Raw genomic sequence first — 26779 nt, 5'->3', positions numbered from 1 at the left:
ACAACCAATCCCACATTTTACCCGCATCCCCCCGGAGTGAGGGGGTTGGTTGCGGGATGCTCCACCGCAGACTACACGTCCCGGCATGCCGCGGGGGTGGGGCGGCGGGCGGCAGCGCGCCTGCGCGGGGCGGCGAGGGCTGGGGCCGGCCGCGCAGAATGCGGCGGAGGTGGTGAGGCCCCCGCGGGGAGGGGGCGGGAGGAGGGAGAGTCACTTATAAATGGCGCCCAAGCAGGACCCCAAGCCCAAATTCCAGGAGGGTGAGTGCGGGTGGGGGGGCCGGGGCGGGGTGTACGCTGAGGTGGGGAGGCTCGCGGGGGGGGGCAGAGGCCGGGGCGGGAGCGGGCGGCGGGGCTGGGGGGCGGGAGGGGCCGGTCCGCGCTGTCTCAGGGCCGGGCCCCGGTGAGGCGGCGGGGGGGTCCCGCTGTTCATCCCCCGGCGCTTTCGGCCCGCTGCTGCCGGCGGTTTGGCGGCGGTGGGTGGCCTAAAGAGGAACAAAGGGAGCGGTTCCAAGGGGCGGGGGGCGCTTAGGGCACGGACGCGGCTGCTGTCCGTGGAGAGCCGCGGGCCGAGGCGCTGGGGCTGCGGGAGCGGGGCCGGGGCCGGGGGGCGGCCTGGGGGGCCCTGACGTGGCGACAAGTGTCCGTCTGCAGCGGGGCTCCGGGGGGCGGCCCTGCCTGCGGCCGGGCTCCCCGCAGGGCAGCGGGGGGCGGCTCAGCGCCTGGTGCTGAGGGAGCGGGGCCAGGCCCCCCGGCAGGCCCGCCTTCGCCCCGGGCTCCGCGGTTCCTCCGCGCAGGGCACGGCTCGGGGTTCCGCTTTCCCCGCTCAGCCCTGACAGCGGGAGGAGACGTGGAAAAATGAATTCCCGCAGGCTTTGTCTCTCTTCCTGTTCCTCGTCTTCCCTACCAGTAAGACGTGGGCCCTCCTTCTCCCCCGGTATTCTAAATATGCTTCGTTTTCTTGCAGGCGTGGACGTTCATTGGCATTAAAACTGTTGAAATCTCCCAAGTCTGTCGGGATCTTTATTTTTCTTTAATTTGAAACATGGTGGTTGTTTACTGGCCCTTGGAAGGGAGCTCAGTTAGGGGTCCTCATGCTGGAAGGTTCAGAGTATTGGACAACAGCTGGCAGTCCCGGTGGGATCCATATTTACAACAAAACCCACAGATACTGTATTTTTTTTAGGTGAATGAGGGTTATGCTATTTATGGGACTTACATACATTTTTATTTTTAGGTAATGGTTGTGATTGATAATAATATATTATATATATTAATATATAAAAATACCAGTGCTAGGCAATGGTAAAGTTAAGACATAGTTCCCACTTCCCTCTCTACCTGTCCCTTGCTTGGGTTTCTAAGCAGGACTTTCCACATGATTGTGACTGATCTTTAAAAGCACAGGTCGCAGAAGAATGACTGGAAGCCGGCAGTTCTGGGTAGCTTAAACAGCTCTGTAATTGTATGTGCTTCGTGGTTGCTTGTGTCAGAACGTGTTCCATTGTGCATCAGCATTCCATGCCGTGCATTAATACCAATGGTGGTATTAACCTGCAGAAATAATCAAGATTTTAATGTATGATTTGTGTTATAATAATAAACGTGATATCGAGTGAACTGCAGAAATTAAAACTGAAGTTGAATTCCAGACTGAAATTATGTTTATAGCTGTAAGAATACGAGCAACCTAAATTTAGTACAGAAGTTAAAATTTTTAGGCTTTTTTCCATAATGTGTGTTTGATCTCAGCTGTAACATTAAAAGGGAGAAAAGTGATGTGAAGAAAGCTTCCTGCAGGCCTAAAACTCAAAATGCTTTATTGTGGCTCTTCACAGCATGACAAATGAGAACTACTTTAGTTGTAGATTTTCAAGCTAAACACACATCAAAGAGTGGTAGGTAGACTTAGAAGTTATCCATATAGGAGCTTTTCACAGAGCAAAAGGTGAGGAGGAGATTAAATTTACTGTGAAAACCTAAATGTTAAGCTAGAGATAAGAGTACCCTTCAAAATTGGGACTGATGTTTTTAGGTAGGCATGAGAAATGAGATCAGCATTGGGGCAACTATGAATTAAAAGCTGTAGGTACTCAGGTGTTCTGTATCTTGACACTGATTTACTGGGTTTTTTTAAGGCAAATACAAAAGAGTCTCAGATGTCAGATTCAGCTTCTGAGTTGCTTAAGGCAGTTCTTGACCCCAATGGGAAGACTTCCTTGGTAGCTGTATCCTTGCTCCACAGATTGAGAAACTCTTGCTTCTATAAATATTCTGCACTGTAAAACGCTGGAAGGAGTGGACAGTTGAATTCTGACCTCCCCGAGCTTTTCCTTGCGTGAAGCTGTGTGATGGTGGGGTGAGGCCAGGAGACGTTCCCGTTCGGAGCTGAGCTGATGCTGGAGCAGTATGTGCTGGCCAGGTGCCAGCCATTCGTATGCAACAGAAACTCACTGTGTAGCTTGGCATTCAGGGGTGGTAACAGCATGTTCTGGTATTTTCTACTAGCTATTGCAGCTAAAGAGCTGATCTGTAGATGTTGTCTTTGGGCTAAGGAATAGGTGTGGGTGTTTCACCACAGCGGTAGCGGTGTGTAGGAAAGCATGGTCTGTAGGTTGGGAGGAGAGGCCTTGTGCACTCCTGGAGTAAGCTGTGAGGGAGCAAGAGCCTGTTAGGTTATCGTGAAAACAGAGGAACCCTTTCTGCAAAACTGAAATACATGTTGTGTGTTTTAAAAACAAATAATTACTGTTAACTGTCGACATCTTGCCTAGGAAGACCTTGCACAATAATTGAAATGGAGATGTGTTTTCCAGTAGCACTAGCGAGTGCTACGACACATGAGGATAATGTAACTCCTGATCCTTGTCAGCCCTCATTATAAAAAATTTTCCTTTTTTAAAAAAAAAAGTACTGAATGTATCAAAATGGGCATTTCTGTGAGAACTTTTCTAAACCTTCTTGTTTCTTGATACATAAAAGCATTTTGCAAGTTGAAATTTCTGACCTAGTTTTGTGTTCTTAGACTTTACTGTGGATACTTGTTTCAGCTTTATGGAGGGCATGGGTTCCTACAGACTGGATAATAATGAAATCTTAAAACATAAGCAATTCTTTCTAGTCAGTGCAGGAACGAAGTAGGAACTTCATAGTTGCATCTCATTCAATCAGATTTTGGATATGTTAGATGAAATGCGATAGCAGCTGTGCTGGCTGAAGAGGCTGTCGCTGTGTCTGCTTGTCTCGCAGTCTTGGTGGTGAAATGGTGTGTCTGAATCCTCCCCTCATCTGTTTCAGGCAAAATCAGGTGGTTTGTCATCAGCCACCTGATAAACTGCATAACTGCACTGACCCTGCCAGCAGTGTGTTTTGGGAACAAGCACAAGAACTGCTCTGCCACCTCACAAAAAAAAATAAAATATTGAGATGTGGGGACATTCCATTGCTGTTTGCTGAGCGAGTGTCTGTTTAGAGCCTATCTGGGTAAAGTTTCATCAATGTGGTGCTGTGTCTGGGTTAGAGGCAAATAAAGCCAGAATTGTACAGGATTCACAAGGGTCAAAGGGGTACAGCGTGCCACCGACTGTATTTAGCCCTTGAATATGCAGGAAGCTGTTCTGAAGAGCAGAGTAAAAGTTACAGTGGAGGGTACTTTTAAACCTGGAGCTTGTGAACTGGTCCTTCCTCTACCCTAGTCGTCCCCGAGCTGCTCATGAGGAAGAAGGTATCCAGAGTTCTGCTCAGGGCACGATTGCCTGCTTCTGCGTGCTGCCTTCCCAGCCCAGTCCCTCAGCAATACCTGCGTGTGTGTACTGCCCAGCCTGCACATGGTGACAGTGGCAGCTCTCTTCTGTCCTGTATGACCTGGAAATACTGGCAAGAACTGGCTGTGTGTTGCACAGCTTGTCTCTGAAAATGTGAGGCACTGCAGTTTTCGTGAAGGAAACATCTGTACTCAGATATCCTGTGTTAAGTACTTTCACATTCCCACAACGTCACTGCACAATAAGACCTTGCCATTGAGGAGGGAAAAAACCCAGGCTCAAGAACAATCCCTTCCTACTTAAAAACCACAGTGAACAATTTTTCTTGCTGTTGCACAAACCTGGCATTCTTCTGTCCCACAAGCTGGATGGGGGAACAATGTCGGGGTCTCTTTCTTCCTGGCTTCATTGAACTAAAATGCCAGGTGGTGTACTTCCTGCAGGAAAAGGAGCACTAACGGCACTTGCTTTTATTTATGTCAGAAGCTTAAGAGGCAGAGGTGACATCACTTACAAGAGCTGATTTCCTGCTCTGAATCAAAATGCAGTGTCACGGAGACTAAAGAATCCTTTACAGTAAGACAGTTTTACCTGCTTACTGCTTGAGTACTTGGGCTGAAGTAGCCAGTTTGTGTCGAGCCAGCGTGTTTCAATGTCTGCATCTGAAATTCAAGGCTTTGAAGGAGTTCTCCATGCCAGCCTTGCAACGGAGTGCGAGGGTGTCTATAACTTGAGTTGGCAGTGGCTGGACGTATGGGCAGGAATGTACGTTTTGGTGCCAATTGTTTGTTGAAGTCATCAGATGTTCTGCAGAAGTCTGGGCAGGCTTGGATGTGGTTTGCCTGCGGCTGTCCTTGCATGAGTGCTCTTCAGAGGGGTCCTTGGGAATCTTTACTTCATGACCTAAATAATCAGAGCTCTGATCCTTTTTTGTACGCAAGTGAATTTGCTTCCCAAATGCCAGCCTGCGTTCTCAAATCAGTATCTGCCTTTGAATTTCTTTCTAGGTTGACAGTGGATTCATTCTGTGTTGTACTTGATGACATATTTTACAGAAGTGGCACATTGGTGGTGTACTAAGATGTTTATCTGCAACTTTCTTCCAGGTGAACGAGTGCTTTGTTTTCATGGACCTCTCCTTTATGAAGCAAAGGTATGTGTGGTTGCTTATTGCTGCAGAGGGTTCTGGCTGTTCCCCAGGGAAACAAGCAATTGTGTTAGTTTAGCTGCTGTGCCTCGCTAGATGGGATTAAGGATTGAAACTAAAAGGAATGAAACCCTGATAATGTATGAAATCAGTTTTGAATCCTGGAACTCTATATTATAGAAAAATTTCAGAAAGCCATTGGTACTGTGCAGCTGTTCTGGTAAACTACTAATGTCTGAATGGTCTTATGTGTTGAACATCTGATACACCTGTGTTCCCAGACACTGGAAATCATTTGTGCCCATAGGAGTTGGTGCTGGTGCTAATGCATGAGCTAGTAAGTTAGCTGCAGTTAGAGCTTCCTCAGAGGTGTAGGTGGCTGAGTACAATCAGTGGTCTTCAAATAAGATAACACCGCAGAAGATAATGTTGGATTAAAGTGACAACAGAAGTGGCATTCTCAGTTCTGGCTTTTTAACCACAGAAACCATGCATTGCGAATTTGTGATTCGGAGGAAAAAAAAGAAGGCTTTTGTAGCTGTGTGGATTAGAAGACTTGCAGGAATTCCTGGGGCACCTTAAACAGATACTTAAATCCATTAGGTTTTAACATCAGTAAATGTTAATTGATGGGACAAGTTCAGAGAGGTAGTAGTAGAGAGGCAGCTAGAAAAGTTGACATCTCTTTTCATGCTATCAGGAGAGAATCATTCTAATGTTAAAATCATGCCCAGAGCATTGACAGGGGATGTGTTTGTCTAACACATTTTCACATTAGCAATTCTGCTCTGTTCTCTCCCTTGCTGTAGAACTGGAGGACAAGTGTGTTGTGAATGTGTGCTCAGTGTTGGCTTCTGCCAGTGCCTGCCCAGGTGCCAGTACAGAGAGGAGAGTAATCAAGGCTTCTGTTTTTGTGGAAACAAACTTCTGTTAGCAGCAATCTTAACTCTTTGGTCAATTAAAACAGCCCAGAGCTGCTACAGTGGTGTGTGCTTCTCCGTGCTGCGCTGTGCCCCTTTTCTCCTTTACACACAGGCGGGGTGAGTGTTGCAGGAGCTGGCTCCGCCAGCGTGGTGCTAGAAGGGATTTCCTGGTTGGCAGGATAGCTTGTGGCTGGCTATTTATATTAAGTCTGGATCCTTCTGGGTTCCTGAAATGGCAAAAGGAACTGGGTTTAATTTTACAAAGGTACTTTGTAGGTAGTGATGAGTAATAACCTCAGCTTTCCTCCTGTTCCTTTGATCTATTTTTTTTTTTCTGTGGGTCTAAATACGGAAGTTATGTTCCTGATGATCATATCCTTGGCTTCCCATGGCAAGATGATCAGAGAAGCACTTGTTTGTTTTAGAGTAGTGTGAGAAATTATGGCAAACAGCAACTGTGTGTACATCTCCATGCAATGCAGAGTTCAAGGAGATTCACTTAAGACCCATCCAACCTCCAGCAGGAAGGAAAAGATTTTGGTACAGAAAAGTATTTAAATCTTCTACTTCGTGCTCAGTTCTTATATTCTTCAAAAGAAATAGACACTTCTAAGCACATGGTCCTGGTTTTAACTTCAGGCCTGTCAAAATGAGCCCCTGGTGCAGCAGGATGTAAAACAGGATTAGGATATCCTTACTCCTAGCTGCAAGTCTAGGTGAGACAGTGTTTAAGTTCCCTATGTGGCATTTTGGACATTAGTACTGCAATATGATGTTCCTCTCTTGACGATTTTTTTAAATTGAAGAGGGTATACAACGTTGAGGTCACCACAGTGGTCCTGAGAAAACATTGTATAGCAGAAGGTTCTGCCCTCTCAAATACTTAGAGGCGACTCAATTAGCAAGGCAGGAAAATAGCAATTATGACTTCTGTGAGTAATTTTCTACTTCAATGGAAAAAATCCTTAAAAAGGCACTAAAAGCTAGGACCAACGAGGGTGATTCTTCATGTTTTACAAGATTCTCATTATTTCACTGTTAACATGTTACAGTGGCATCTATATCTCAGCATCTCCAGAACGAGACTTGATAACTTTCTGGTTAAAGTGGTGGATTTAATTTGGTATAGCCAAGAAGTTCAGGGATGTGTGGTGGGCACAATTAATCTAGCTAGGGTTATGTAGTTTCCTTTCGGGGCTGTTTTTTGGGTTTTTTGTTTTGTTGGGGGTTTTTTTCTTCTTCAGGAAGAGGTGTATCTCTGGCTGTGAGGTTTTTTTCCTTTTATATAGATGTGGCGACTTGAGCTCTTGCATGCTAGACTGCAGGGGTATGAGCATGATTGTGTTGTTACTGGGCAGCGTGCACAGTTGTTCCAGCTCACCTGAACATACTCCTCCGAGCCAAGGCAGGGTCTTGCAGGCTGCGAGTAGGAACGTGCTAAACCGTAAGGCAGAAAAATTTGAGAGCAGCGTTTCTGAATGATATTGTGGAGCAGTTCGGAGCAGCCTTGTAATGTACATTCCCTCTTTTAATGGTCTCGCCTAACTATCAGTGTATGAGGAGGTTAACTGTATTCAGGCCAGTCTTTTGATGGAAAGAACTGTTTTTATTTACGTCGTGTATACATTCCTAACCTAGAAGAAGCCCTTACTGCAACTCTTCCTACTGAATATAATGCTCTCTCTGGCTGTAGAGATCCATATTACTTATTTTACTTTTGAAGACTCCTCTACTTCAGCCAGCTTACCTGTCTGTGAGGTAGGGGCCTGCATGTGAACAAGCTCTCTAGTGGAATGGCTTCTGGCTAACCTGGGGGTAGTGAAGCGACTGCTTGTTTACTCTTCTGGTCATCCTCAGGGGTTTCTGATCCTTCTCATGAACGAAGGTGTCCCTTTGGATACCTGAGCAGAGGTGCTTGTTTGCCTAGCCCTTCTGAATTCATAAATAGGCCGTAATTTGTGTGAGAGAACTTCCTTTCTGCTGTGAAATAGCTGCTGATATTTGGATCGCTTGCATGGAAATCTCTGCATGCTTAAACTCTGAAAGCTAAAAAGGCAAAACTCACGCAGATCTCTTTGTTCTCATTGGTACTGACTGTACTTTCCTCTTTGTTTCAGTGTGTAAAGGTTGCCATAAAGGACAAGCAAGTGAAATACTTTATCCATTACAGTGGTTGGAATAAAAAGTAAGTATCATATAAAATGAAAGCAGTATTTCCTTTTCCTTTATGGGGAAAATGCAAGCTTTGTCAGTTTGAATGTGAGCTTGATGGACTAGCACTACCATGTCAGTGGTGTTTGGAGAGTGTTTCTAAAATTGACTTAAATGATTTTTATACATAAGCCGATGTTACAGTGACACAAAGAAAACATTGCCTAACCATTTCCTTGAGGGCTTTGGTTGTATGGACAGACTAGCTTAGGGTGTCAGTAGACTAACGGGAATGCTTTATAGCATTCTGTTCGTTCAAGTTTGGAAATAGTTACTGTAATTCCTCCCTGGCAAAAATACCTAGTATGCAAACTTCCTTGTTAAGCGTTCGTAGGAGAAGCAACCCATACTGAGGTGAAGTAAAAATCCCTACTCAAATGCACAGTGTACTTTACTTTTATACCACTTTTGGCAGCCGAGACGTGGAGAAGCATGCCTTACTGAAGGCTGCATTCAGAATGGGAAAGGCTGTCTATTTTAGTCCCTTACAGGGGCAGGTTTAGGCGATATTTCACTTCTTGCCTCTCGTGCTAAGGTGAAGTTAGAGATACTTTTTCCCTTCTGTAAAAATGGTAGGATTCTAGGTGAAAGATTGCTGAGGAATAAAGGTGTCTCTGAAATAAATGTTGAACCCATTGAAGGTGAATAGTTTAATGAGATTATTGCATTTATGTACTTGTCTTTTTTTTTTTTTTTTCATTTGAACTCTGTTCTGCTGCTAGGTTTTGAATTTAGGAAAAGTAGAATTTGGGGTTTTTTCTTAGCAATTAAAATCTTCAGCTCTTCAGACTCCAGAAGTATTTCAGAGAGCACTTTCCAGTTTTGTTTCATTTCAGTGCTGCAGACTCTCGAGTGAAGACTCTTAGTCACTAGTATCTTGATCTCACTGACGTGACTACAAGCTGAACTTCATGTTGTAATATGTAACTTTTTTAAATGCATCCACACACCCTCCCTGCCATTTGGACAGATAAATGTTTTATTGTAAGCACTGACAGTTACAGGGAGTGTAATTGGTTCTTATGGTGGCTGCTGTATATTAATGAGGCAGCATAAATTGGATACTTCCTCTCCTTGTTTATCTCCCATGAAGGGTGCCATAAGTGATGTCGTGACTCCTGTTTTTCTTGCTTGCGCTGTTTGAGTTTTTTTGCCTTCAAGCTTCCAATTAATTACATTAAAAGTGGCGTTGCTGCAAGATCTAGACGACTGGGGCAATATGACTCCTTAATTTTGGTTTCTGTAATTATGGGCCTTTGTTACGTGTTAATTGCTTGACTTTTTTTTTCTTTTTTTTTTTTTTTTTTTTCCAAATACCAACAGTTAGGATACCAAAAAAGTTTCTTCATTGTACAGTATGATGTGCCGCACAGCTCTATAGCATTTCTTTTGAAGGTCTCTTGCAGCTGTACAGGCAGGAGTAAGATAAGTGGCTTAAATATCTGACCAAAGCACTGTCCTAAAAACATAATCTTAGTATGTGTACAGCTGGACATGTGTTTCTCTAACTTTTGGATGCTAAGCTTGCCTTTTCTTAACACTCTTGAAGACCTTGTTACTCCTGTAGTAGTATTGGTTTTGCCAACTTGATGTTCCAAGACTGGCAGCTATTGCCATGAAATGAAAATGACACAGAACTCTTTATATATAAAAAAGCTTTAACTTGCGTACTTCAGAATAACTTGGCCACTTTTAATGTGTTTTATTTGAAATAAATTGTCAGATTGCTCAGATGATCCACTCTTTGTCAAAGTGGAATTCTTGCTCGTAATGGCAATTTCCCCAACACCTGTTCTCTTAAATCGTTCACTTCAGATTCTTCAAATATTCATGCCATCTTGGTTTCCTTCACAGACAGAAATCAGAGCTCTTCTTCTTACAGTAAGATCTTATTGCTGAATTTGTTAACCTATAAAATGTTGGAATAGATAAAGGAAACTTGCTTCATGATATAGTTACGGCTGCAGGTGTCCCATAATTTAGTAAGCGTACAGTTATTTTTTTTTTTTTCTGAGATGCTTCTTTTAAATTAAAGGCAGTCCCCTCCCTCCTAAATTGCCCATCCTTCAAGTCTGGGAAACTCTTTGGAAATTACTGAGGGTTACACTTCCCTAGAAAAATTGTTAACAGCTTCAGTCAGTGGGGAATGCGTTTGGTAATTTACACTTCCATTTGTGCCAGTCCATGACTTGACACAAAAGCAGAGTTCAGTCTCAAATTCCGTGAAGCTTTTAATTGACTGTTGTGTGTAGAATGCAATTATGTGATGGTTTCGAATGATCATTTGATTTTTTAAAATTTTTTTTTCAGCTGGGATGAATGGGTTCCAGAAAGCAGAGTGCTCAAATACGTGGATACCAATTTGCAGAAACAAAAAGAACTTCAAAAGGCCAATCAGTAAGTATTTTTGTTAGAAGTCCTTGTCAGTAAACAATTTTTCTGTAGAGCTTCAACCCAACAACTATGTATTAAGGGAAGTTAGTGAGTTATAAAAAAAAAAAAGCCTTCAAGAGGTGTTCATAAAGTTCGTTTAATCTTGAGGTGCTTTGGCTTACAGAGGTCTTCTGATCTTTGTCCTCTAGCATTTCAGAAGAGCAAGCTGCTACTTAGCTGTAAAATGGTGACTTGAGGTTTTAAGGAGGGGTGGGTTGATGAAGGCAGGCAGCCTGACTAGCTGGAAGTACCTCCTCTAATGTGGAAATTAGGGGGCTAAAAAAAAAATGACCCTTGTGCAGTATCTATAAAATACATTGTTAAAGTAGTAAGGATCTTCTCAGACAGCTTCAGGATGCCTCCAAGTACCTTGATTACTATTTTGTTTATGAGTGCTAATCTTGCATTTTTTTTAATAGAAATGCTTTTATTGAGAAGTTGTTTTGTATTTTTCAGTGTGCTGCTTCCATCTGATTCAGAATAACAAAGATGGTGGGAGGGGGAGGAAACAGGTGTTCATACTACCGAGCGTTGTATGAAGCCTAAATCTTCTTGACAATGAGTTGAATTTGTTCCTGCTCGTGACACGCACTGATTCACAGAGTCACTAAGTGTTTTCCATAACCTGGTCACCTTTGAGGGAAAGCAAGCTGCTGCTTCCATTAAAGTCTTATTTATGAATTTACTCTTTTTAAAGGGAACAATATGCAGAGGGGAAGATGAGAGGTGCTGCTCCGGGCAAGAAGACTTCTGGTCTGCAGCAGAAAAATGTTGAAGTGTAAGAAGCTTTTTATTACAAAAAAAACCCCCACAACAAAACAACCACCAAACCAAACAACCCACCCCCAAAACCCCACCCAAAAATCCTTCCAAACTTTTGCTTGTCAGTTTTACTATTGATGTTTAAATAGTATTTTTCTTAGAACGGTTCTGCAGGCTAAACTGTTACTTCTGACACAACTCATCCAAAAGCTGTGTTTCACTTCTGTGATACCAAAGAGGGCTTTGTTGGAAGTATTTTATTAAAACTACCTTCTTGGATTGTGTGGTGTTTAATACTGAGTCAAGGTACTGAGTAGACACTAACACTCTGTACTTTTTTGCACTCTTTATTTTTCCTGTTAGTGAACTGACACTCAAAAAGTGGTGAATCCTCATAAGACTTGTGTATCTTAGTAAATCAGTTTCTGCATAGAATTTTACATTCTTCCAAGCTGTGCAAGCACTTTTGAATAAAATCTGTAAAATGCCTTACCTTCTTACCTTACAATTGTTAAAACTGGATTTAAAGGGTCTTTGTTTTGCTGTTTGTGACAAAACTAAACCCATATACGATTAAAAATGGGTTTGCATCTTAAGAGACCAGAAGCAAGCTCAGACATTTCTTAGAAAAAATATTGTCAGGATATAACTGTCAGTTTTCTTTCATCCCATCCTTTCTGTTTTTCAGAATAGTCTTGTGTGGTGTTACGTTTAGATTCTCATACAATCGGTACAGTGCTACTGCTTTGCTTATGTGCCATGAAACTCTTCTGTTTGGGGTAGTACTTCACTTAATTATGAAGGTGGTCATTACTAATGTGACGCTTTGAACTCCGAACTTCATTTATGATTCTAGTCTTCATGAGGAAGCTGCTGAAATGCATTCAATTCCTAAGAAGAGCATTTGACAGCAGCCTCAGATTTCATGTCTCATGGGCATCTTCGTTATGAAATACGTATCATTGATTTGAGAAGTGCAGTGGTAGTGGGCGCAGGGCTTTTTTGCTCTAGACACTGAGTGCAGATTTTACTTCAGGATTAGTCAAAGCCTAGCCAAGTCTGTAAATTGGCTTTTGGTCTCTGGAATGGGAGTCCAGTGTATCTGGCCATAATGCTGCATGCATGCTCCCCTGTGGTCTGTTGCTGTAGCTTCTGGGGTGCTTTTAACACCACCGGTTTGGGGTGCTCTGACAGCACGGGATGGACCTCTGACAGGGACCTAGTCACCTTTTTGTCTTCATTTGGGAGTGAAAAAAAAAACTCCAACCAAATATCTGTTTGGACAGTTCCTAAGGAATGGCATTAAAATCTAATTAAAACTGATCTAAATGATGACTGTTACTAATTCAGCTGCTTATGAGGTGGTTGCACTTGAGTTGTCTTGCATTTTAGTGGGAGTAGAGTTAATTTCATGTGTAACTTTGACACAGGTAGTGATGACTCAATTGTAAATGTCTACAATTTGTATTATAGAGAACATCCCAATAGTAACTTCAGGATGAGGCTTCCCCATACTGTCAGCTTTAGTCATCTTGGTAGTTCACACTGATTGCAGCGGGATGAGTTGTTCTCTCTGGCTGAGTAAATGCTAAATCTTAATCTGTGCTTGAAATCCAAGTTTGCTTAATCCTTTCAACCACACCTGATAATGTTGTATCCAAGGGAGAGACACACAGCAAAAATTACTTCCTCAGGAGCCTCAGCATAATTTTAAAGCTTGAAAGCATGTTACCAGGTCTGTCTTTACTCTTTGGTTGAAACCAGTTGGAAAAAGGGAGTGGCTTTGCTTTTTGCTGGCATCACTATCCTAAGCATGGGTGATTGTTTCCAGTGTAGCAAAACAGACAATAAGCTAATTCTCTGAAACTTTTGTTTCATGTTGATTGAAAAAATTAACTCCTTGATGGTGGATTTTCAGAGTTGTAAAGGGGAAGAAGGAAAACTATTGTCATTAGAAAAGCAGTTTTGCGTTGTGAGTAAGTTATAACAGGGTCTCATATGCTTGTTGCACTGATCTTGCTCCTAGTCTCTAGCCATTACCAGCATCCAATGCATCCTTCTAAATTAGACCTGTGCTTCTTTCAACAAAGTCTCCCTGTTTTTCTTCCCTATTTGGAGGCTGAGGGAGAGGAAATGCTTTGACTTACCCTAGCAGTGATGCAGGGTTGTGATATTGCTGATGTATTATTGATTAAACTACTGCTTCTTGCATCCTGCTTGCAGCTAAAGGCGAGATGGCTTCTGAAAAAAACCCTCAAAATACAGTTCCAAAATAAAACTTCTGGATTGTTCTCTTGTTGTAAATCTAAGGTCACTGTAGATACGTAAAGTACTGGTGGTGGGGAGGGGGAGAAACTAATCACGCAACTATTCTAAAAGGGTGATGCTGTCAACCTATTTGGGCCTCAAAATTTACCTTTTGTAGCATTCTTGGAGGATCAAACAAAGGGAAAGGTAACTTATGTTTTGAAACTTATTCTTCAGATAGCCAAACAGTAATGGAAAGGAAATAACAATCTAAGCACAACTTATCCTCCAGGAATGTTCAGTAAGACTATAATATGCTGCTAAAAAGGTGAATTTTTGAATCTTAAATAGATTCTCTTTAAGGCTAAACACTAGGTCTGACATTCTTTCCTTAACTCAACCCCCATTGTGCCTAGATTTTTCAGACGAGATGGAGCGCATACTGTTTGCTGTTTGGAGACCCCTACAATATCGACGCGGTGAGTTAAGGATGGATTGTCAAACCAGGATTTTCATCCTGAAATCCAAATCTCCTTGCTTTCATAGATTTCTTTTAGAGCCTCTTAAAGTCCTCAGTTGTAATGATGTAAGCTTTGGTAGCAGTTCAGTTAACAATTACAAGTACTGCAGTATGTCATTTTGGTTTTTTTTAAAGCTGGTATGGTCTGCCAGGTTTTAGTTTCTCTGAAATTCTATACCTTTTCAGTTGGGATAGTATACAATATGAGTAGTCAAATTCATTCAGTGTCCACTGTTTTAACAAGAAGTGGAGGACAACTGACTTCAGATTTTTGAAACTGGATAGTTCTAGAAGGTTACAGTTGGTCTGCATGCTTACTGAGGCCAGGAGTCCGGCGTCCGTGGAAATTGGTAACAAACGGCACCATCTCCTGTGAGTCTTGGGAGCGAGACTGTTATGATAGATGGTGTTAGAAATGTCAGGTTTGAACTTGCTCCTTAAGGTGCTGTATTTTTAATGTTGGCTGGAGTCAGTTCAAAATAACTTTCTGTAAACTGCAGCAACTGGCTCAAAAGGCTGTTGAGACTATTTGAAGCAAGATTTGATCAAATAGAAATATGCATGAAATGCAGGTTGTATACATTTGTTTTTAAAATAACTATTCATCTTATGATAACTAGAAGCTATCATAGAAAAAAAAATTGTACGCTTATAGCAGATTGCCAAAAATGAAATACAACACTACAGGTATTAGCTTCTCCAGACTGTTTTATATGTAGCTCTGCTGAATTCCAACTTTGAAGAGTTTATGCTACCTTGCATGGGCCTAACATGATTAACTTGCAAAAAAAATATAATAATAAAAAAATCAACAAACAATTGGAGTTAACAGGTGCTTTGAAAATAAGGGCAAATTCTGGAGAGAGGCTGTGGCACTGGATAACAAATTTGAGAATAGCATCTGTTTGTAAATGACATATGTGAGCAGTCTGATCAGAGATGCTCTCAAAACAGTATCTCAACTTGGGAGTTATTATTTTTTCTTCTAATAGGAGTCTTGTTCTTAATCTGAACATATTACTCAAAAGCATATGCTCCTGCTGCCTGTCTCCTGCGGCATCCTCTGCTATCTTTGGCACAGCTAGTAGCTCTCACAAGCTACTTGAAGTCCTCTAAATGTCAAGCAGCATATGAATGCTGCCTACATGCCAGTTGTCTCAGGCTGTAACAATATTGGAATGGCTACACCGGCTCCAGACAGAGATTTTCCTAACCTCTTCTGCTCTCTAATGGTCGCCAGTAACATGTGCTTAAGGATAATCAAGGGAGTCAAGTCTAGAATGATTCTGTCCCCCAAATACCCTTTTTGCTTCCAGCAGTCTGTAATAAAGGACTTCAGAGCTGGAGGCTGCATCCATGTGATGGGTTTAATAACCCGTTGTAGGACTGTCTTATATTTATCTAATAACTTCTGAACCCTTAGGACTTACGGCATCCCCATCATCTTGTGGCGGTGTGTTCTCAATTTAATTCAGGATTGTGTTGAAGAGGGGAGGAAAGAGGATGACTCCTGTCTTTTTAATGTCTACTGCTTTGGGATTTTTGGTCTTTTTTTTTTTTTCATCTGTTTTGAGGAAAGATTGATTGGGGTTTTTGAGCTTCACCTTTTATCACTAGCAATACCTCTATGACATTTCCCCTCTTCTTCCTGCCGAGTTGTCAGCTTCAGAAAGCCCTTGTCTGCATGGTTACCCCAGGTATAAAGCTGTAGTACGTTAGCAACTGTTCTTTACCTGTTCCAGTTTTATTGTGTGTCTTCTAAGGTTAGGTTGCCTGGCCAGGCACAGGAGACATAGGTGTATATAATCCTGACTTTGTTTTTTATCCTTTTGCTAATGTTCAGTTGCATCTTCATCAGAATGCTTCTTCTCACAGCTTTAGTGACCAAGCTACTTGAGCAATAGTAGGTGATTTCACGCTTTTTTTCCCAGCGCACTTGCTTTTCACGCGTGAATCTTTTAATTTACTTTTTAAAATTGCTATAGATGTTGTATACACCTGGAGAGGCTTCATGATTTCATATAGTGTAGTTACAACTGTTGTTTTGTTAGTAAACTAGCACCTGATCTCTTTTTTTTTCTGGCACTTACAAATTTATTCAACTCAAATGTCTTGAGACCAAGCGGGTAGCTACCTTCGTTCTCTGCTGTTCATATCTTAACCGGCTATTGTAGAGACATTCTAAGTGACCTTTAAGTCCCTTTAAAAGCAACGTGGATTTTGGGCGAGTAAAATACTTGTTGTCCACTGCATTTTAATCTACGTCATGGATTCCTAACTCTTGTGAAGTAAGTAAACCTTCCAAAGTGTTGGATTTTTCCTGATGCCACTTGCCTGTACTGAATTTTATTTTCTAAGCTATTTTTATTTTCCACTGACAGTTCTCTAGGCATGTCCCAGAAGACACTCTAGATTAGAGATCTGAGCATTAACACTTAACTCTTCTGTGCAAAGATTCCTGGCTTCTTGAGGTTCTGTGACAGATACTTGATAATCTTTCTTCTGATGAATGTCTGCGGAAAGGTGAAGTGCAGTCTTTCAGTATGCCGTCTTCTATGGCATCATTCTTAGTCTTAGCATTTCAGCACGAGCACAGTCCTGTTTCAGGTACTGAAAGTGAAATTTCAGTATTACGCTCTTGTGGCATGGACTGCTTATTTTCCTTCTGCGTCTGTCACCTTTGATCCATAGGATTTCATTGTTGTGAGCCGTTCTGTAAGCTGTAATACTGTTTTTCTATTGATTGCCTTGTTTCTACACAATTTCAGATGGTTATGTCAGTAGTTCGCTTATTTTTGGCTTTCTAATTCAGTCTCACATTTTGATCCCTAATACTTCAATATTCTTGTTACAGCTGCGTGGTTTTGTTCTGCTAAAATAAAACCCTGCAACGAGGGCTGGGTTAGCTTCTAACCACAACAGGCTGCTAGCCCTGCTTCTTTGAGGAGGTGATGTCTGATTACGGCGGGATGCATCCTTTAAGTTTGAACTGTGAAATCTTCAGCACCTGGTGCCTCTGTTCAGTCTTTTAATTAAAACTCTTTCCACAGAAGCTTCCTTGAAACTTCCATGCTGTTTTTCAGTTTTGTGGTCAGTTTTCAGTGAAAGATGCCAGTCAATAGAGAAATAGATGAATGAAGTATAGCAGCTGGGCTGTACTTGCTGTATAAAGAGAAGTCAATGAAAGCTTTTATATTGCTTCTATGCAGCAATATAGGGCTTGCTGTTCATATTATAGTTGTGAAGTGGCACAAAAGAATGTGTTGTAACCTATCCTAGATAAGTTTCATTTTTGTGTCACTTCAGGACTTGCATTCCATTTGTCCCTGCAGGAAGGCGTTGTCTGCCATCATGAGGAACACACCTGGTGTTCTTCAGCTGTACATCTCAAATTGACTGTGTTTGGTCTGATTAATGTAATCTAGTTATCTAAGATGTGCTGCTCATCTTGGGCTACAACTTCTATCAGTAGGGTTGGCTGTAACCTCTGTGATACAGATGCTCTGTCTTTCTCCTGGATACTGAGTGCACTGCCTGCTTCAGTTACTGTACACAACAGCAGCGCTTCACCTGGCACAGCTGCCTTCACCTAGTGAAGAGTATGATTCCAGCCGGTCTGCTGTACAGGCTATTGAAAGTCTGCCCAATGCTAATGTTTTGTCTCTAACCTTAGCTCTTTCTGTTTGTTCCCTAACTCAGATTTGTCTTTTAGACTTTGCAAACAGATGGCTGCTTTGACTTGAAGCAGAGGCATATGACTTGAAATATAAGGAATGAGGTGGGAGACCACAAGCGACTGCTTAGAATGGTTTTTGATAGACTTTGTGCTTCAGTAACATAGATGTGGTTTACTGTCTTAATTGCGGTAGTTAAGTACCTTACATTGCCTGTCCCAGTTTAAGACTCTGCTGTTAAAAATAATGTTAAGCATTAGTTTATCTGTGATACTAATTCTGGAAAGAACTCCCTGTTCCTCCTTGTTTACTCTAGGTTTGGAAGAAAAGATTTTCTCTTCAATACCCAAGTCTGTTATCAGTGACTTAACTTGGCAATTGTTCCTTCTTCCTGGAGAGAGATGATTTTTATTCTGCCCACAGTTTAAGCCTAATGCTTGTTTGACTTGAAGCTTGAAAAAAGCCTCACTCCTATCTTCAGACCTTCCTAAGAACTTTACCTACTTCCTGATTCAGATAAACCCAGTTCAAAGCCTGAATACAAGAGTCACTTGAGATAGTGGTGAATTTCCAAGGAAATAATCTTGTACTGGTAAAGAGTTTTATCCACACAACGTGCAATTTTTTGAGAGGTTTAACTGGATTTCTATTAATGGTAGTGAGAAAATTGAAACATGACTAGTAGTATTCTTAAACTTTCTGAAAATGGTTAGTAAATACACAAAGTTCAGATAATAACAAAAATAACCTGTTAGGCCAAGAGTATCAATGACAAATTAAACTGTCCTATTGAATATTTACATGTCACGTACATTGCATTTCAGGTGTCTTTAAATTTTTTGTAAGTACAGTTCTTCAGGTGGAATAAAAATAAGGGCTAAGGATAGGGACTTTAGGGAAGCGTGTAAATTAGAAACAGTAAGTCTTGTGAGAAGCATTTGGAAGAAGGTAAATATTATGGACAATGCTATTTAGTACCGTTCCAAACGTTTCTGGTAAGTGGCAAGTGTAATCGTGGCCTCCCCTAAAAGCTGATGATGGAATTGTAGGCAGTCCATGCAGCTTCATGCATGTAATTTGGATAGTGCTATTTAAACTTCACTCTACTGCTGTAGTGGTAAAACTGTGGGGTTTTCACTACTTTACTGGAAGTTAATTCAGTTGACTGAGATTTATCTGATAATCCCCAGCACTTCTTTTTCCTTGTCCCATATTCTGTCTCCCAAGAGATCCCTGAAATACAGAAATAAAAGACCTACAAATCTAGTGTAGTTTTCCAAGAGAACTTGCGTATGACACATCTGTAGATGTTACTTGCATAAGTGTGGGTCAGTAGGGTTTTTTAAATACTCATGTATTCTTGGCGTGCCTTCTGTGGTTTTGTAGGTTTAAGTTTAGTGACCCCCCAAAAATGGTGAATTCTAACCTGATAAATGAAAATCTTGTAGTGTCATTACTGTGATGCTAAGTCATATCTGACACTTCTTTCCTGTGCTTTTATCCGCATACTCCATAGACCACTGAGTATTCGCTCATTGTTCTGAACTTAGTGGACATTTTTTCTGGCTTTCTACTTTCAATTCTTTAAGTATGGCTATCTTTATTTGCAACAATTTGTGTTCTTCTTGCAGGAAAACTAAAAAGAACAAACAGAAAAGTAAGTATGTCTTTATTTTGTGTATAAGTGGATATCCTTTGTGAAGGATAAGACCTTAAATCTGCCTCAACTAAGTTTATTTAATATCACCTTATGTTGTTTCTCTTGGACTTTGGATGTCTCTTCCTCTTAGTCAGGAGGAATGCATACTTTTCTGGTTTGTACACAAACTACTTGTTCCAGTCTGTCAAGATTTTGACCTCTTGCAAACTAAAAGCAAAGTGATATCCCCATGGATCTGTTGAAATAATTTCTTAAGTCAAACTTCAGGTTTTCTTATTGAGATGGAGATGTGACATACCTGCAAAACTGAGCTGCTGGTTCCAAAAATTCTTCTGAAGAGTGTTACAGATACTGACATAATGGTTTGTCATTAGTGTGGAAACCTCCATCTTCAAGTGTAAATATATATAGTAAGTTTATAAGTGTAAATATAGCAGTTTAAGCTGTCAGAAATATGTAGGACTTCCAGAACAGAAGTAATATTTAAAACAAAAGTGAAAAGATGACCTGAAGAAACGTGAGTCTTAAATACTTCCTCTAAATCTTTATTTACTGGTATTTCTTACTGACTTACCAGATTTCTTAAGCAGCACAATATCTGTCTTCTGTGCAGCTCCAGGAATTGGAGAAGGGAGCAGTACCAGTGAGACTCCTCAGCCTCCTAGGAAGAAAAGGGCTCGAGTGGATCCAACGGTTGAAAGTGTATGTATTTCTGAATCTCTCACAGGATTTTTGATAGAAAACAGGAGGGTTGCTTTGCTCAGAAATATAGACAGCAATACTTTGTCCTGCAGTATGGCAGTGTGAAATGTTACAACTTGCAAAACTAAGGTTCCCAAGTGGCCTTGAAAAATCCAAGCTATTTCCTTGTTCCCTGTGGAGCCTACAGCAATTACTATAGCAATTCCTTAGTCCAGTGGTGTATTTCAGTTGTAAAAACAAGGAATATGGGTGGCTCTTAGCTTGGACAGTTTTCTGAAAGTAATTAGTTTGGCTTCACTTCTTTTCAGGAAGAAACATTTATGAACAGAGTTGAAGTAAAGGTGAAAATCCCAGAAGAGCTGAAACCATGGCTGGTAGATGACTGGGACTTGATCACCAGGCAAAAGCAGGTAATTTGTCAAATAGACAATCTGGCCACATATAGATGAGGACACTAAAACTAGGGTTGTAGATCCTTTTCAAGTGCAGGGTAGTGAAATCTCTTGTAGAGTTTGACAGCAGCCTGATGGCTTACTTGACAGTTCTCATTCCAGTTAGGGTTTAACCAAAGGTCACCTGTTAGTAGGACTGTGGCTCAGCAGAGTTGCGTGTAAATGTGTAGAACAGACCTGGTCTAATCAAGCATAAGCTAGAAAGGCAATAATTTTAACAACTTATTTAAGCTTTAAGTGTGGTGTTAACTTTATTCGTGCTTGGCCTGCTGGTATGTTCTGAACAGTTTACTATTGGGCTGTTCTGCCTCAGCTCCTTCTTCCTGCCTTGTTTCACTCACTGCCAAGTTCTGCAAGTCTCTTAAGTTGTTCTACAGCTCTGACAGAAAGCTGTCGTTTAGGGTGGCGATCCTTAACTTCTGCCAGCCTGGATCCACATAAAGCTTCCCGAAACACAGTGAATTTAACTTTGCTTGCCATTTTGAAAGTATAAAACACTTTCAGGAACTTAAAACATATTACTGAATCATGACTTTTTTCTTGTATGAAACACCACTGAAATTGGCAAGAAGCATAGAAAACGCTACTGTTGAAAACTGCTTGTTATTGTTTGATAGGATGCAGTTGCCTGCTCTGACTTACTGCTGCTGCCAGGTACTGTCTCTGTTCTTGCAATCCCAGACATGTAAAAATCTTGTTCAAATCCTATGTGAATAAGGCTGACTTTTCTTGGTGAATACAAATCTTAAACTTGCCTCAGCAGTAAAGGTGCTTTGTAACACTGCTTTGTGTTACAGTATCTCCAGTTCTGGAGAATTAGGGTTTCCCCCACCCCAGAATGTCTTCAGGCTCTAGTGCTCTTGTGAAAGGAAACAGGTAAGTGAACTGAGTCCCATGCCTCAGAAAAATAAAATCCCCCAAATATATGAATTTGCTGCACAACTGAGCCTTGCTGTATACAGCTAACTAGCGTCTGTGGGTACAGACGATCTGTGTATGGTATTAAAGATGAATCATGGCTGGGAATATTTTGTCTTCAGTTCTGTGAGCTCTGATGTAGCTCTAATATTCTTCACTGTGCAGGCAGTGAAACTTCCCGGCAGGTGCTTGGCAGGCTATTTTTGCTTCACAGCAATAGTAGTGCCAGGTGCTGACCTGTGGATGCGAGAAGAGCAGCAGGCTGAAGAACAGGCGAAATGGTCACTGCTCCTTTGGTAACTGCTGTGTGGCCTGGGGTAGGCAGGTCTGTAGGGGCATGTGTGTGCTTTGCGTGACTTGCGGAGCTCATCAGGTTGCTGTTGAGCAGCACAAGTGTTAAACTGAAACGTGGATCAGGTCGCTGTTATGGCTTGGTTTTATTATTTGGGATGCACAACTAAAATAGTTGGGTGTTCCTTTTAATAACACTTAACATCTTAACCTGTTAATTTTATTCTAGAAATGTCCTTATGTGCATTGGTTTAAATTTAGCTTGCAGATGCAAATGTCTGCCTAAACCAGACAACTTGTATTTGTTCAGTCTTACTTCTTTTGTAGCTCTTTTATCTTCCTGCCAAGAAGAATGTTGACTCCATTTTAGAGGATTATGCAAACTACAAAAAATCACGAGGAAATACTGATAACAAGTAAGTAGTGGTCATTTCAGACCTTAAATATACTTCTTTTGCTGTTGTTGTTGGCCTTGTATTTCGTGGACGGTTAAACATGTCCCAGCCTCATGCCCAGCTTCATGTTCCAAGACCAGGGTGGCTGAGGAGTTTAGAAATCTTTGTGGATGTAATTCAAGAATGTGGTTCTACTTTCTGGATGTTATTTCTGCTTCCCCCGCTTCCCCTAAGCCGCCTCCTGAAGGAAGCTGGTACAAGCAGAGTGAATAGTTCTCCACCCCTTCATTCTAGCTCAGGCTTCCTATGTTGAGTGAATAAATTTGGTGGCACTTGCTATGTATGAGCTGAACAAACTTCTCGAGAAAGCTGCCTAGCAGATGAGCGAAGCCTTACTGTACGGATGGACTTCCTCATGGAGGTGGAGCGGTGGGGGACAGGGAGGTAGTAAGCATCAGATGAGCAAAGCTAATTACTTTGAGGTGATAGCTTTGAAGATTCTTATTTGTAATTACCCCATCAGTCCAGCCCTGACAACAAACAAGGTGTGTTTATTCTTAAACGAAGCTTTCCTGTTTTAAAGGGAGAGAAACTAGAAATGTGCAGCTATTTTCTTCCGTTCAAGAGGGTGCATTTATTGACTTGTCGGGGTGTTTTAATATTCTTTTATGTAATTGTCCTAATGTCTGTTGTAAATCTGTTTGCAGGGTGAAGTGAGGGTTGTACTTCTCAAATGTGCAGTGTCACTGCTAATTTCTATGCAGTTTTCTTCGATTAGTTGTGAGGTTGGAGGCCTGCAGGAATATGGCACTGAGAGGCCTAGTTAGAAGGGGTCAGTTGCCTGGAATATTAGGTGGTCCCTTTCCATTAAGGAGGAGTTCAGTCTGATTACTTATAGTAGTATTGTACTTAAACTGGTGTGAGTTGGGATTAACTTTGGTTGAAAACGTTAAGAGCCGGTAAGTGTCCTTATACATACATACTGTTGCTTTGAAAGGACTGCTTTAAGGGTTCACTTTTCTGGGTGGATGACTAAAAGCGAGGCTTTTCTTGATTTGCCTAAATTCTCACTGAGTTCAGAACAGTCCATTTTTAAAGGAGGTCTTGAAATGCATTGCTCCCTGTGGCTGTATGTTTTAAGGTCTCCAGACAAATTTCCTTGAAAAATCTGAAGGTTTGTAAAAGATCTTTACAAGTTTGATGGACTTACCAAGCCGAGTCTCATCTTGCATCCGTCTAGTCGTCAGAACAAGGCTTTGCAGTGTTTTCTCTGTTTACCAGGGAGTATGCAGTCAATGAAGTTGTGGCTGGAATTAAAGAATACTTCAATGTCATGCTGGGAACTCAACTGCTGTACAAGTTTGAGAGGCCCCAGTATGCTGAAATTTTAGCAGATCACCCAGATGCTCCAATGTCTCAAGTCTATGGTGCCCCGCACCTACTGAGGTTATTTGGTGAGTATGACCTCCAGAGACTGAAGAAGGCCAGTTAGAAGTGTTCAAATGCTTCCTTTTCCTGTCTTGAGTGCAGAAAAAACTACAGCAATTTGACAAGCAACTATGAAACACATGGTTTCATTCTTTCTTTACTCCATGTACCTAAAATGTTCAGAGCCATTCAGGGATTTGGAATGGAAATAGATTTTCAACTATTTTTTTATATATATATATATATTCTAGTTGCTTTAGGTGAGCTTGTATATACTGGAATGGATCCCTGGGCTGCTTTTATGTGCTGACTGTAAGGTTCTGGACTGTACTTAATACTTGTTAGTTATAAACAACAACTATAACATGTGCTGCTTCTTTTAAAACAGTACGAATTGGAGCTATGCTTGCTTACACTCCTCTTGATGAGAAGAGTCTGGCTTTGCTGTTAAACTATTTGCATGACTTCTTAAAGTAAGTACTTTTAAAGTCTTTCAGCAAGAAAGAAAAAGTTCAATAAGCACAGGCTGTTGTAATACAGCCTGTTTTCGGTGAACAGTAGCTATAAACAATCTTGGGGCTGTGTGGTATCTTCAAAGGTTGCAGTGAAGCTTTCTCAAACTCTGCTCTATAGTAACATGAGTAAGACTGGTTTTAACTTCTCTCCAGTTATGCTGAGCTTATTGCTAGTTAGATGTTTGTTTACATAACTATTAGTCTGCACTTTTAAACTGTCCAAGTCTGCTACTTGTTTCAAAATAAATACTTCAGCATTTATTTGTAGCTGCTATAAAAAGCAGATGATAATTACAGCAAATTGTTAAATTACACAACGGTTACTCAACAACAATTGAGTAAATGTTAAAAAATTACGAACCTTAACTAATGTTCTTTCTGAGACAGACTGCTATTGTAGTTTCAGTGCACTCCTACCCTGTGGTGCTGTATACATGTTACACTTAGGATGGAAAACACCATCCTAAATAATAACAAAGACTGTAATGCTAAATGTTCCTTAAGGGGAAAAAAAAAAGAAAATCAGACATTTGATTTCAGACAGGTGATGAAATACTTCCCTCACTGCTATAAGGAACTATGAAGTCACGTGCTGCTTATTTCACGTGTAAATGTTTCCTGAATGTAAGGATCTAAAATGGAATTAAAATTCAGTTTAGTGTCAGGTGTCATACCTGTGTTCCCCCATATGTATGTATGAGCATGACTTCAGCAGCTTCCACGCATCTGTACCACACTGGAGTAACTTAGTATTATGCTTCTGCAGTTTATGTATACATACACACAGGGGCAGGTGTGTGGCGTGGACCTGTTCAGCTGCATGCCAGCTCACAGCATCGGGGCAGCTTTTTGCTGTACTGGCATATTTTCTTAGTCAGATTTACTAAAGCCGTAAACTTCCGTTTGTGCTTATGTCATGGAGAAATGTTCTGTGTGTTTTCATACAAGGCTTTAGTGGTCTAGTGATAGTGTTTGGAAGTACAGATTTGTAAATAATTAGAGTAACAAAGCATTAAGCTGTTTTGGCAGTAAATACCGGCTCTTGCCTCTGTGAATGGGTAAGCTATTGGAAGTTGAAAGAAAACCCTCAGTAAATCCCGGATGGCTCTGCAGGAGAGCTGGAAATGGATCAGCCTGATTTCCAGGGCAAACTTGCTTTGGACTAGTCCCAGAGTCTTGGTAGATCATAGTCTTTTGGGTCAGCCTGAAATGCAAGTGCTAAAGAGCTTTCAGCTGTGAAGATGGAAATGTGAGGGCAGTGCATTGACCAGAAATCCCTGAATCCATCTGATGCGAATTAGTGGCATATAATGCTTGTCTTCTGCTACTGTGCTTAGCTGACCCCTGCCCGTTTTGCTCTAGCCATCATTCATTTAGCCGTTCAAGTTCCATATTTGTACAGACAGAACTTTATGGTGTCCTATTCTGTGCCCCTACCCCTTTCAGTACAACCACTAGTAAATCAATTCTTGATACAGCAGCTGACTGAACCTCAAATGTAAACTTTCATCCTGGTAATCTTAACCTCTCTGGGCTCACCTGGAGCCAGAGCTGCTTGACAGCTTGTTTGGAATGATTTTTTTTTTTTTTTGCATGAGCTGTCAAATCTTCTAATTGCTTTACAGATGACTTTTTAGTAGATACAGGTTTGATTTGTACTCTTGAAATCAGGTTTTATGGTCTCAGCAAACACCTCATGATTTGCTTGCCTGTTGCTAAATAACAGAGACTTTAAACAAGAAACTAATTTAATCTTTTTATTATTTTCGTAGGTATTTAGCAAAGAATTCCTCTGCATTGTTTAGTGCCAGCGACTATGAAGTAGCCCCTCCTGAATATCACCGGAAAGCAGTATAATACTGTGCTGCTTTACAGTGAAGCGATAATTGGATCCTTGTAATACTGTCCACTTCTACATCTTGTTCTTCACCTTTCTATTGCACATGTCTCTATTGCACATATTATGTAAACATAAAGTGAATAAAGTTGTGTGTTTAAAATAGAGCTGGCATTTGTAAGTTCTGAAGATTTGTTGTCCCGAAATGGAAGCTTGGAGTTTAACGGGAACTCTTTGGTGTTTCTGGCTTGCTACTATTGTTTGCCTCAATGGAATGTAAAAAGAATGCGTTATGGTATTTCATTGCGTGAACTCTTCAGTGCTCGTAGGTCTGTTTTGCTGTTAAGATTTGCCTCACTAACCTGCTTTATTGCATAGGAATGACAAACGCGGCCTCTCGGACCCCTGAGGGCTGTGATCACCTAGTGTTGGTGCTATTGATTAGTCTGACTTTCAAACCCATTTACTTTCTTTGTATGGCGAGTAAAATGTTTGTTCTATAAATGTAAGCTTTTATTTAGATAGTTGAAGGACTGTGACTTTTTTATATTCTAACAATAGGAAAATGCGTTATCATATTGTAGTGTCTTGGAAACGTTGGTCTTTCACAGAGCTGTTTTACAAATCTTCAAATAAACTTTTTTAATTTCAAATATTGTTTCTAATATTTGTATTTGCATCAGTCGCTACTTTATGACGGTGTCTTATCAAGTATGATCTACGTGTATTAAGTGTAGCATAAAGTTCTGCAATATTAACTTGGAAATGCTGTGTTTCTTTTTAATTTGAAGGACTCCTAGTTAACCCCCATGCATCCAGTTCCAGTGGGTGAAGTGGATTCTCTTTCTCTGGGTTCATTATATAGTCTGTAAGTAGTGATAATACAGAATTCTTGAAAGGC

General features: G+C 41.1%; 1 protein-coding gene across 4 annotated transcripts; it reads left to right on the top strand.

Annotated features, from left to right (window-relative positions):
- The first annotated feature begins 115 nt into the window (after window positions 1-115).
- Window positions 116-26531, top strand: MORF4L1 (mortality factor 4 like 1). Of its 4 annotated transcripts, XM_055817120.1 has the most exons (14): window positions 116-260; window positions 4870-4916; window positions 7951-8018; window positions 9860-9925; window positions 10355-10441; window positions 11175-11255; window positions 13903-13965; window positions 19312-19337; window positions 19954-20042; window positions 20351-20452; window positions 22031-22119; window positions 23380-23552; window positions 23915-23999; window positions 25814-26531. In XM_055817120.1, the coding sequence occupies exons 1-14, from the start codon at window positions 221-223 to the stop codon at window positions 25896-25898; spliced, it is 1101 nt and encodes a 366-aa protein (XP_055673095.1). In that variant the 5' UTR covers window positions 116-220; the 3' UTR covers window positions 25899-26531. The 4 variants fall into 4 exon arrangements, with proteins under 4 accessions (XP_055673095.1, XP_055673106.1, XP_055673099.1 ...); XM_055817131.1 differs by lacking the exon at window positions 9860-9925; XM_055817124.1 differs by lacking the exon at window positions 13903-13965.
- The last annotated feature ends 248 nt before the right edge of the window (window positions 26532-26779 follow it).

Source organism: Falco peregrinus, chromosome 1 (genome assembly GCF_023634155.1).
Source record: "Falco peregrinus isolate bFalPer1 chromosome 1, bFalPer1.pri, whole genome shotgun sequence".
NCBI classification, from domain to species: domain Eukaryota; kingdom Metazoa; phylum Chordata; class Aves; order Falconiformes; family Falconidae; genus Falco; species Falco peregrinus.
The sequence above is the reverse complement of the archived record's forward strand: the minus strand, read 5'-3'. Positions and strand labels throughout refer to the sequence as shown.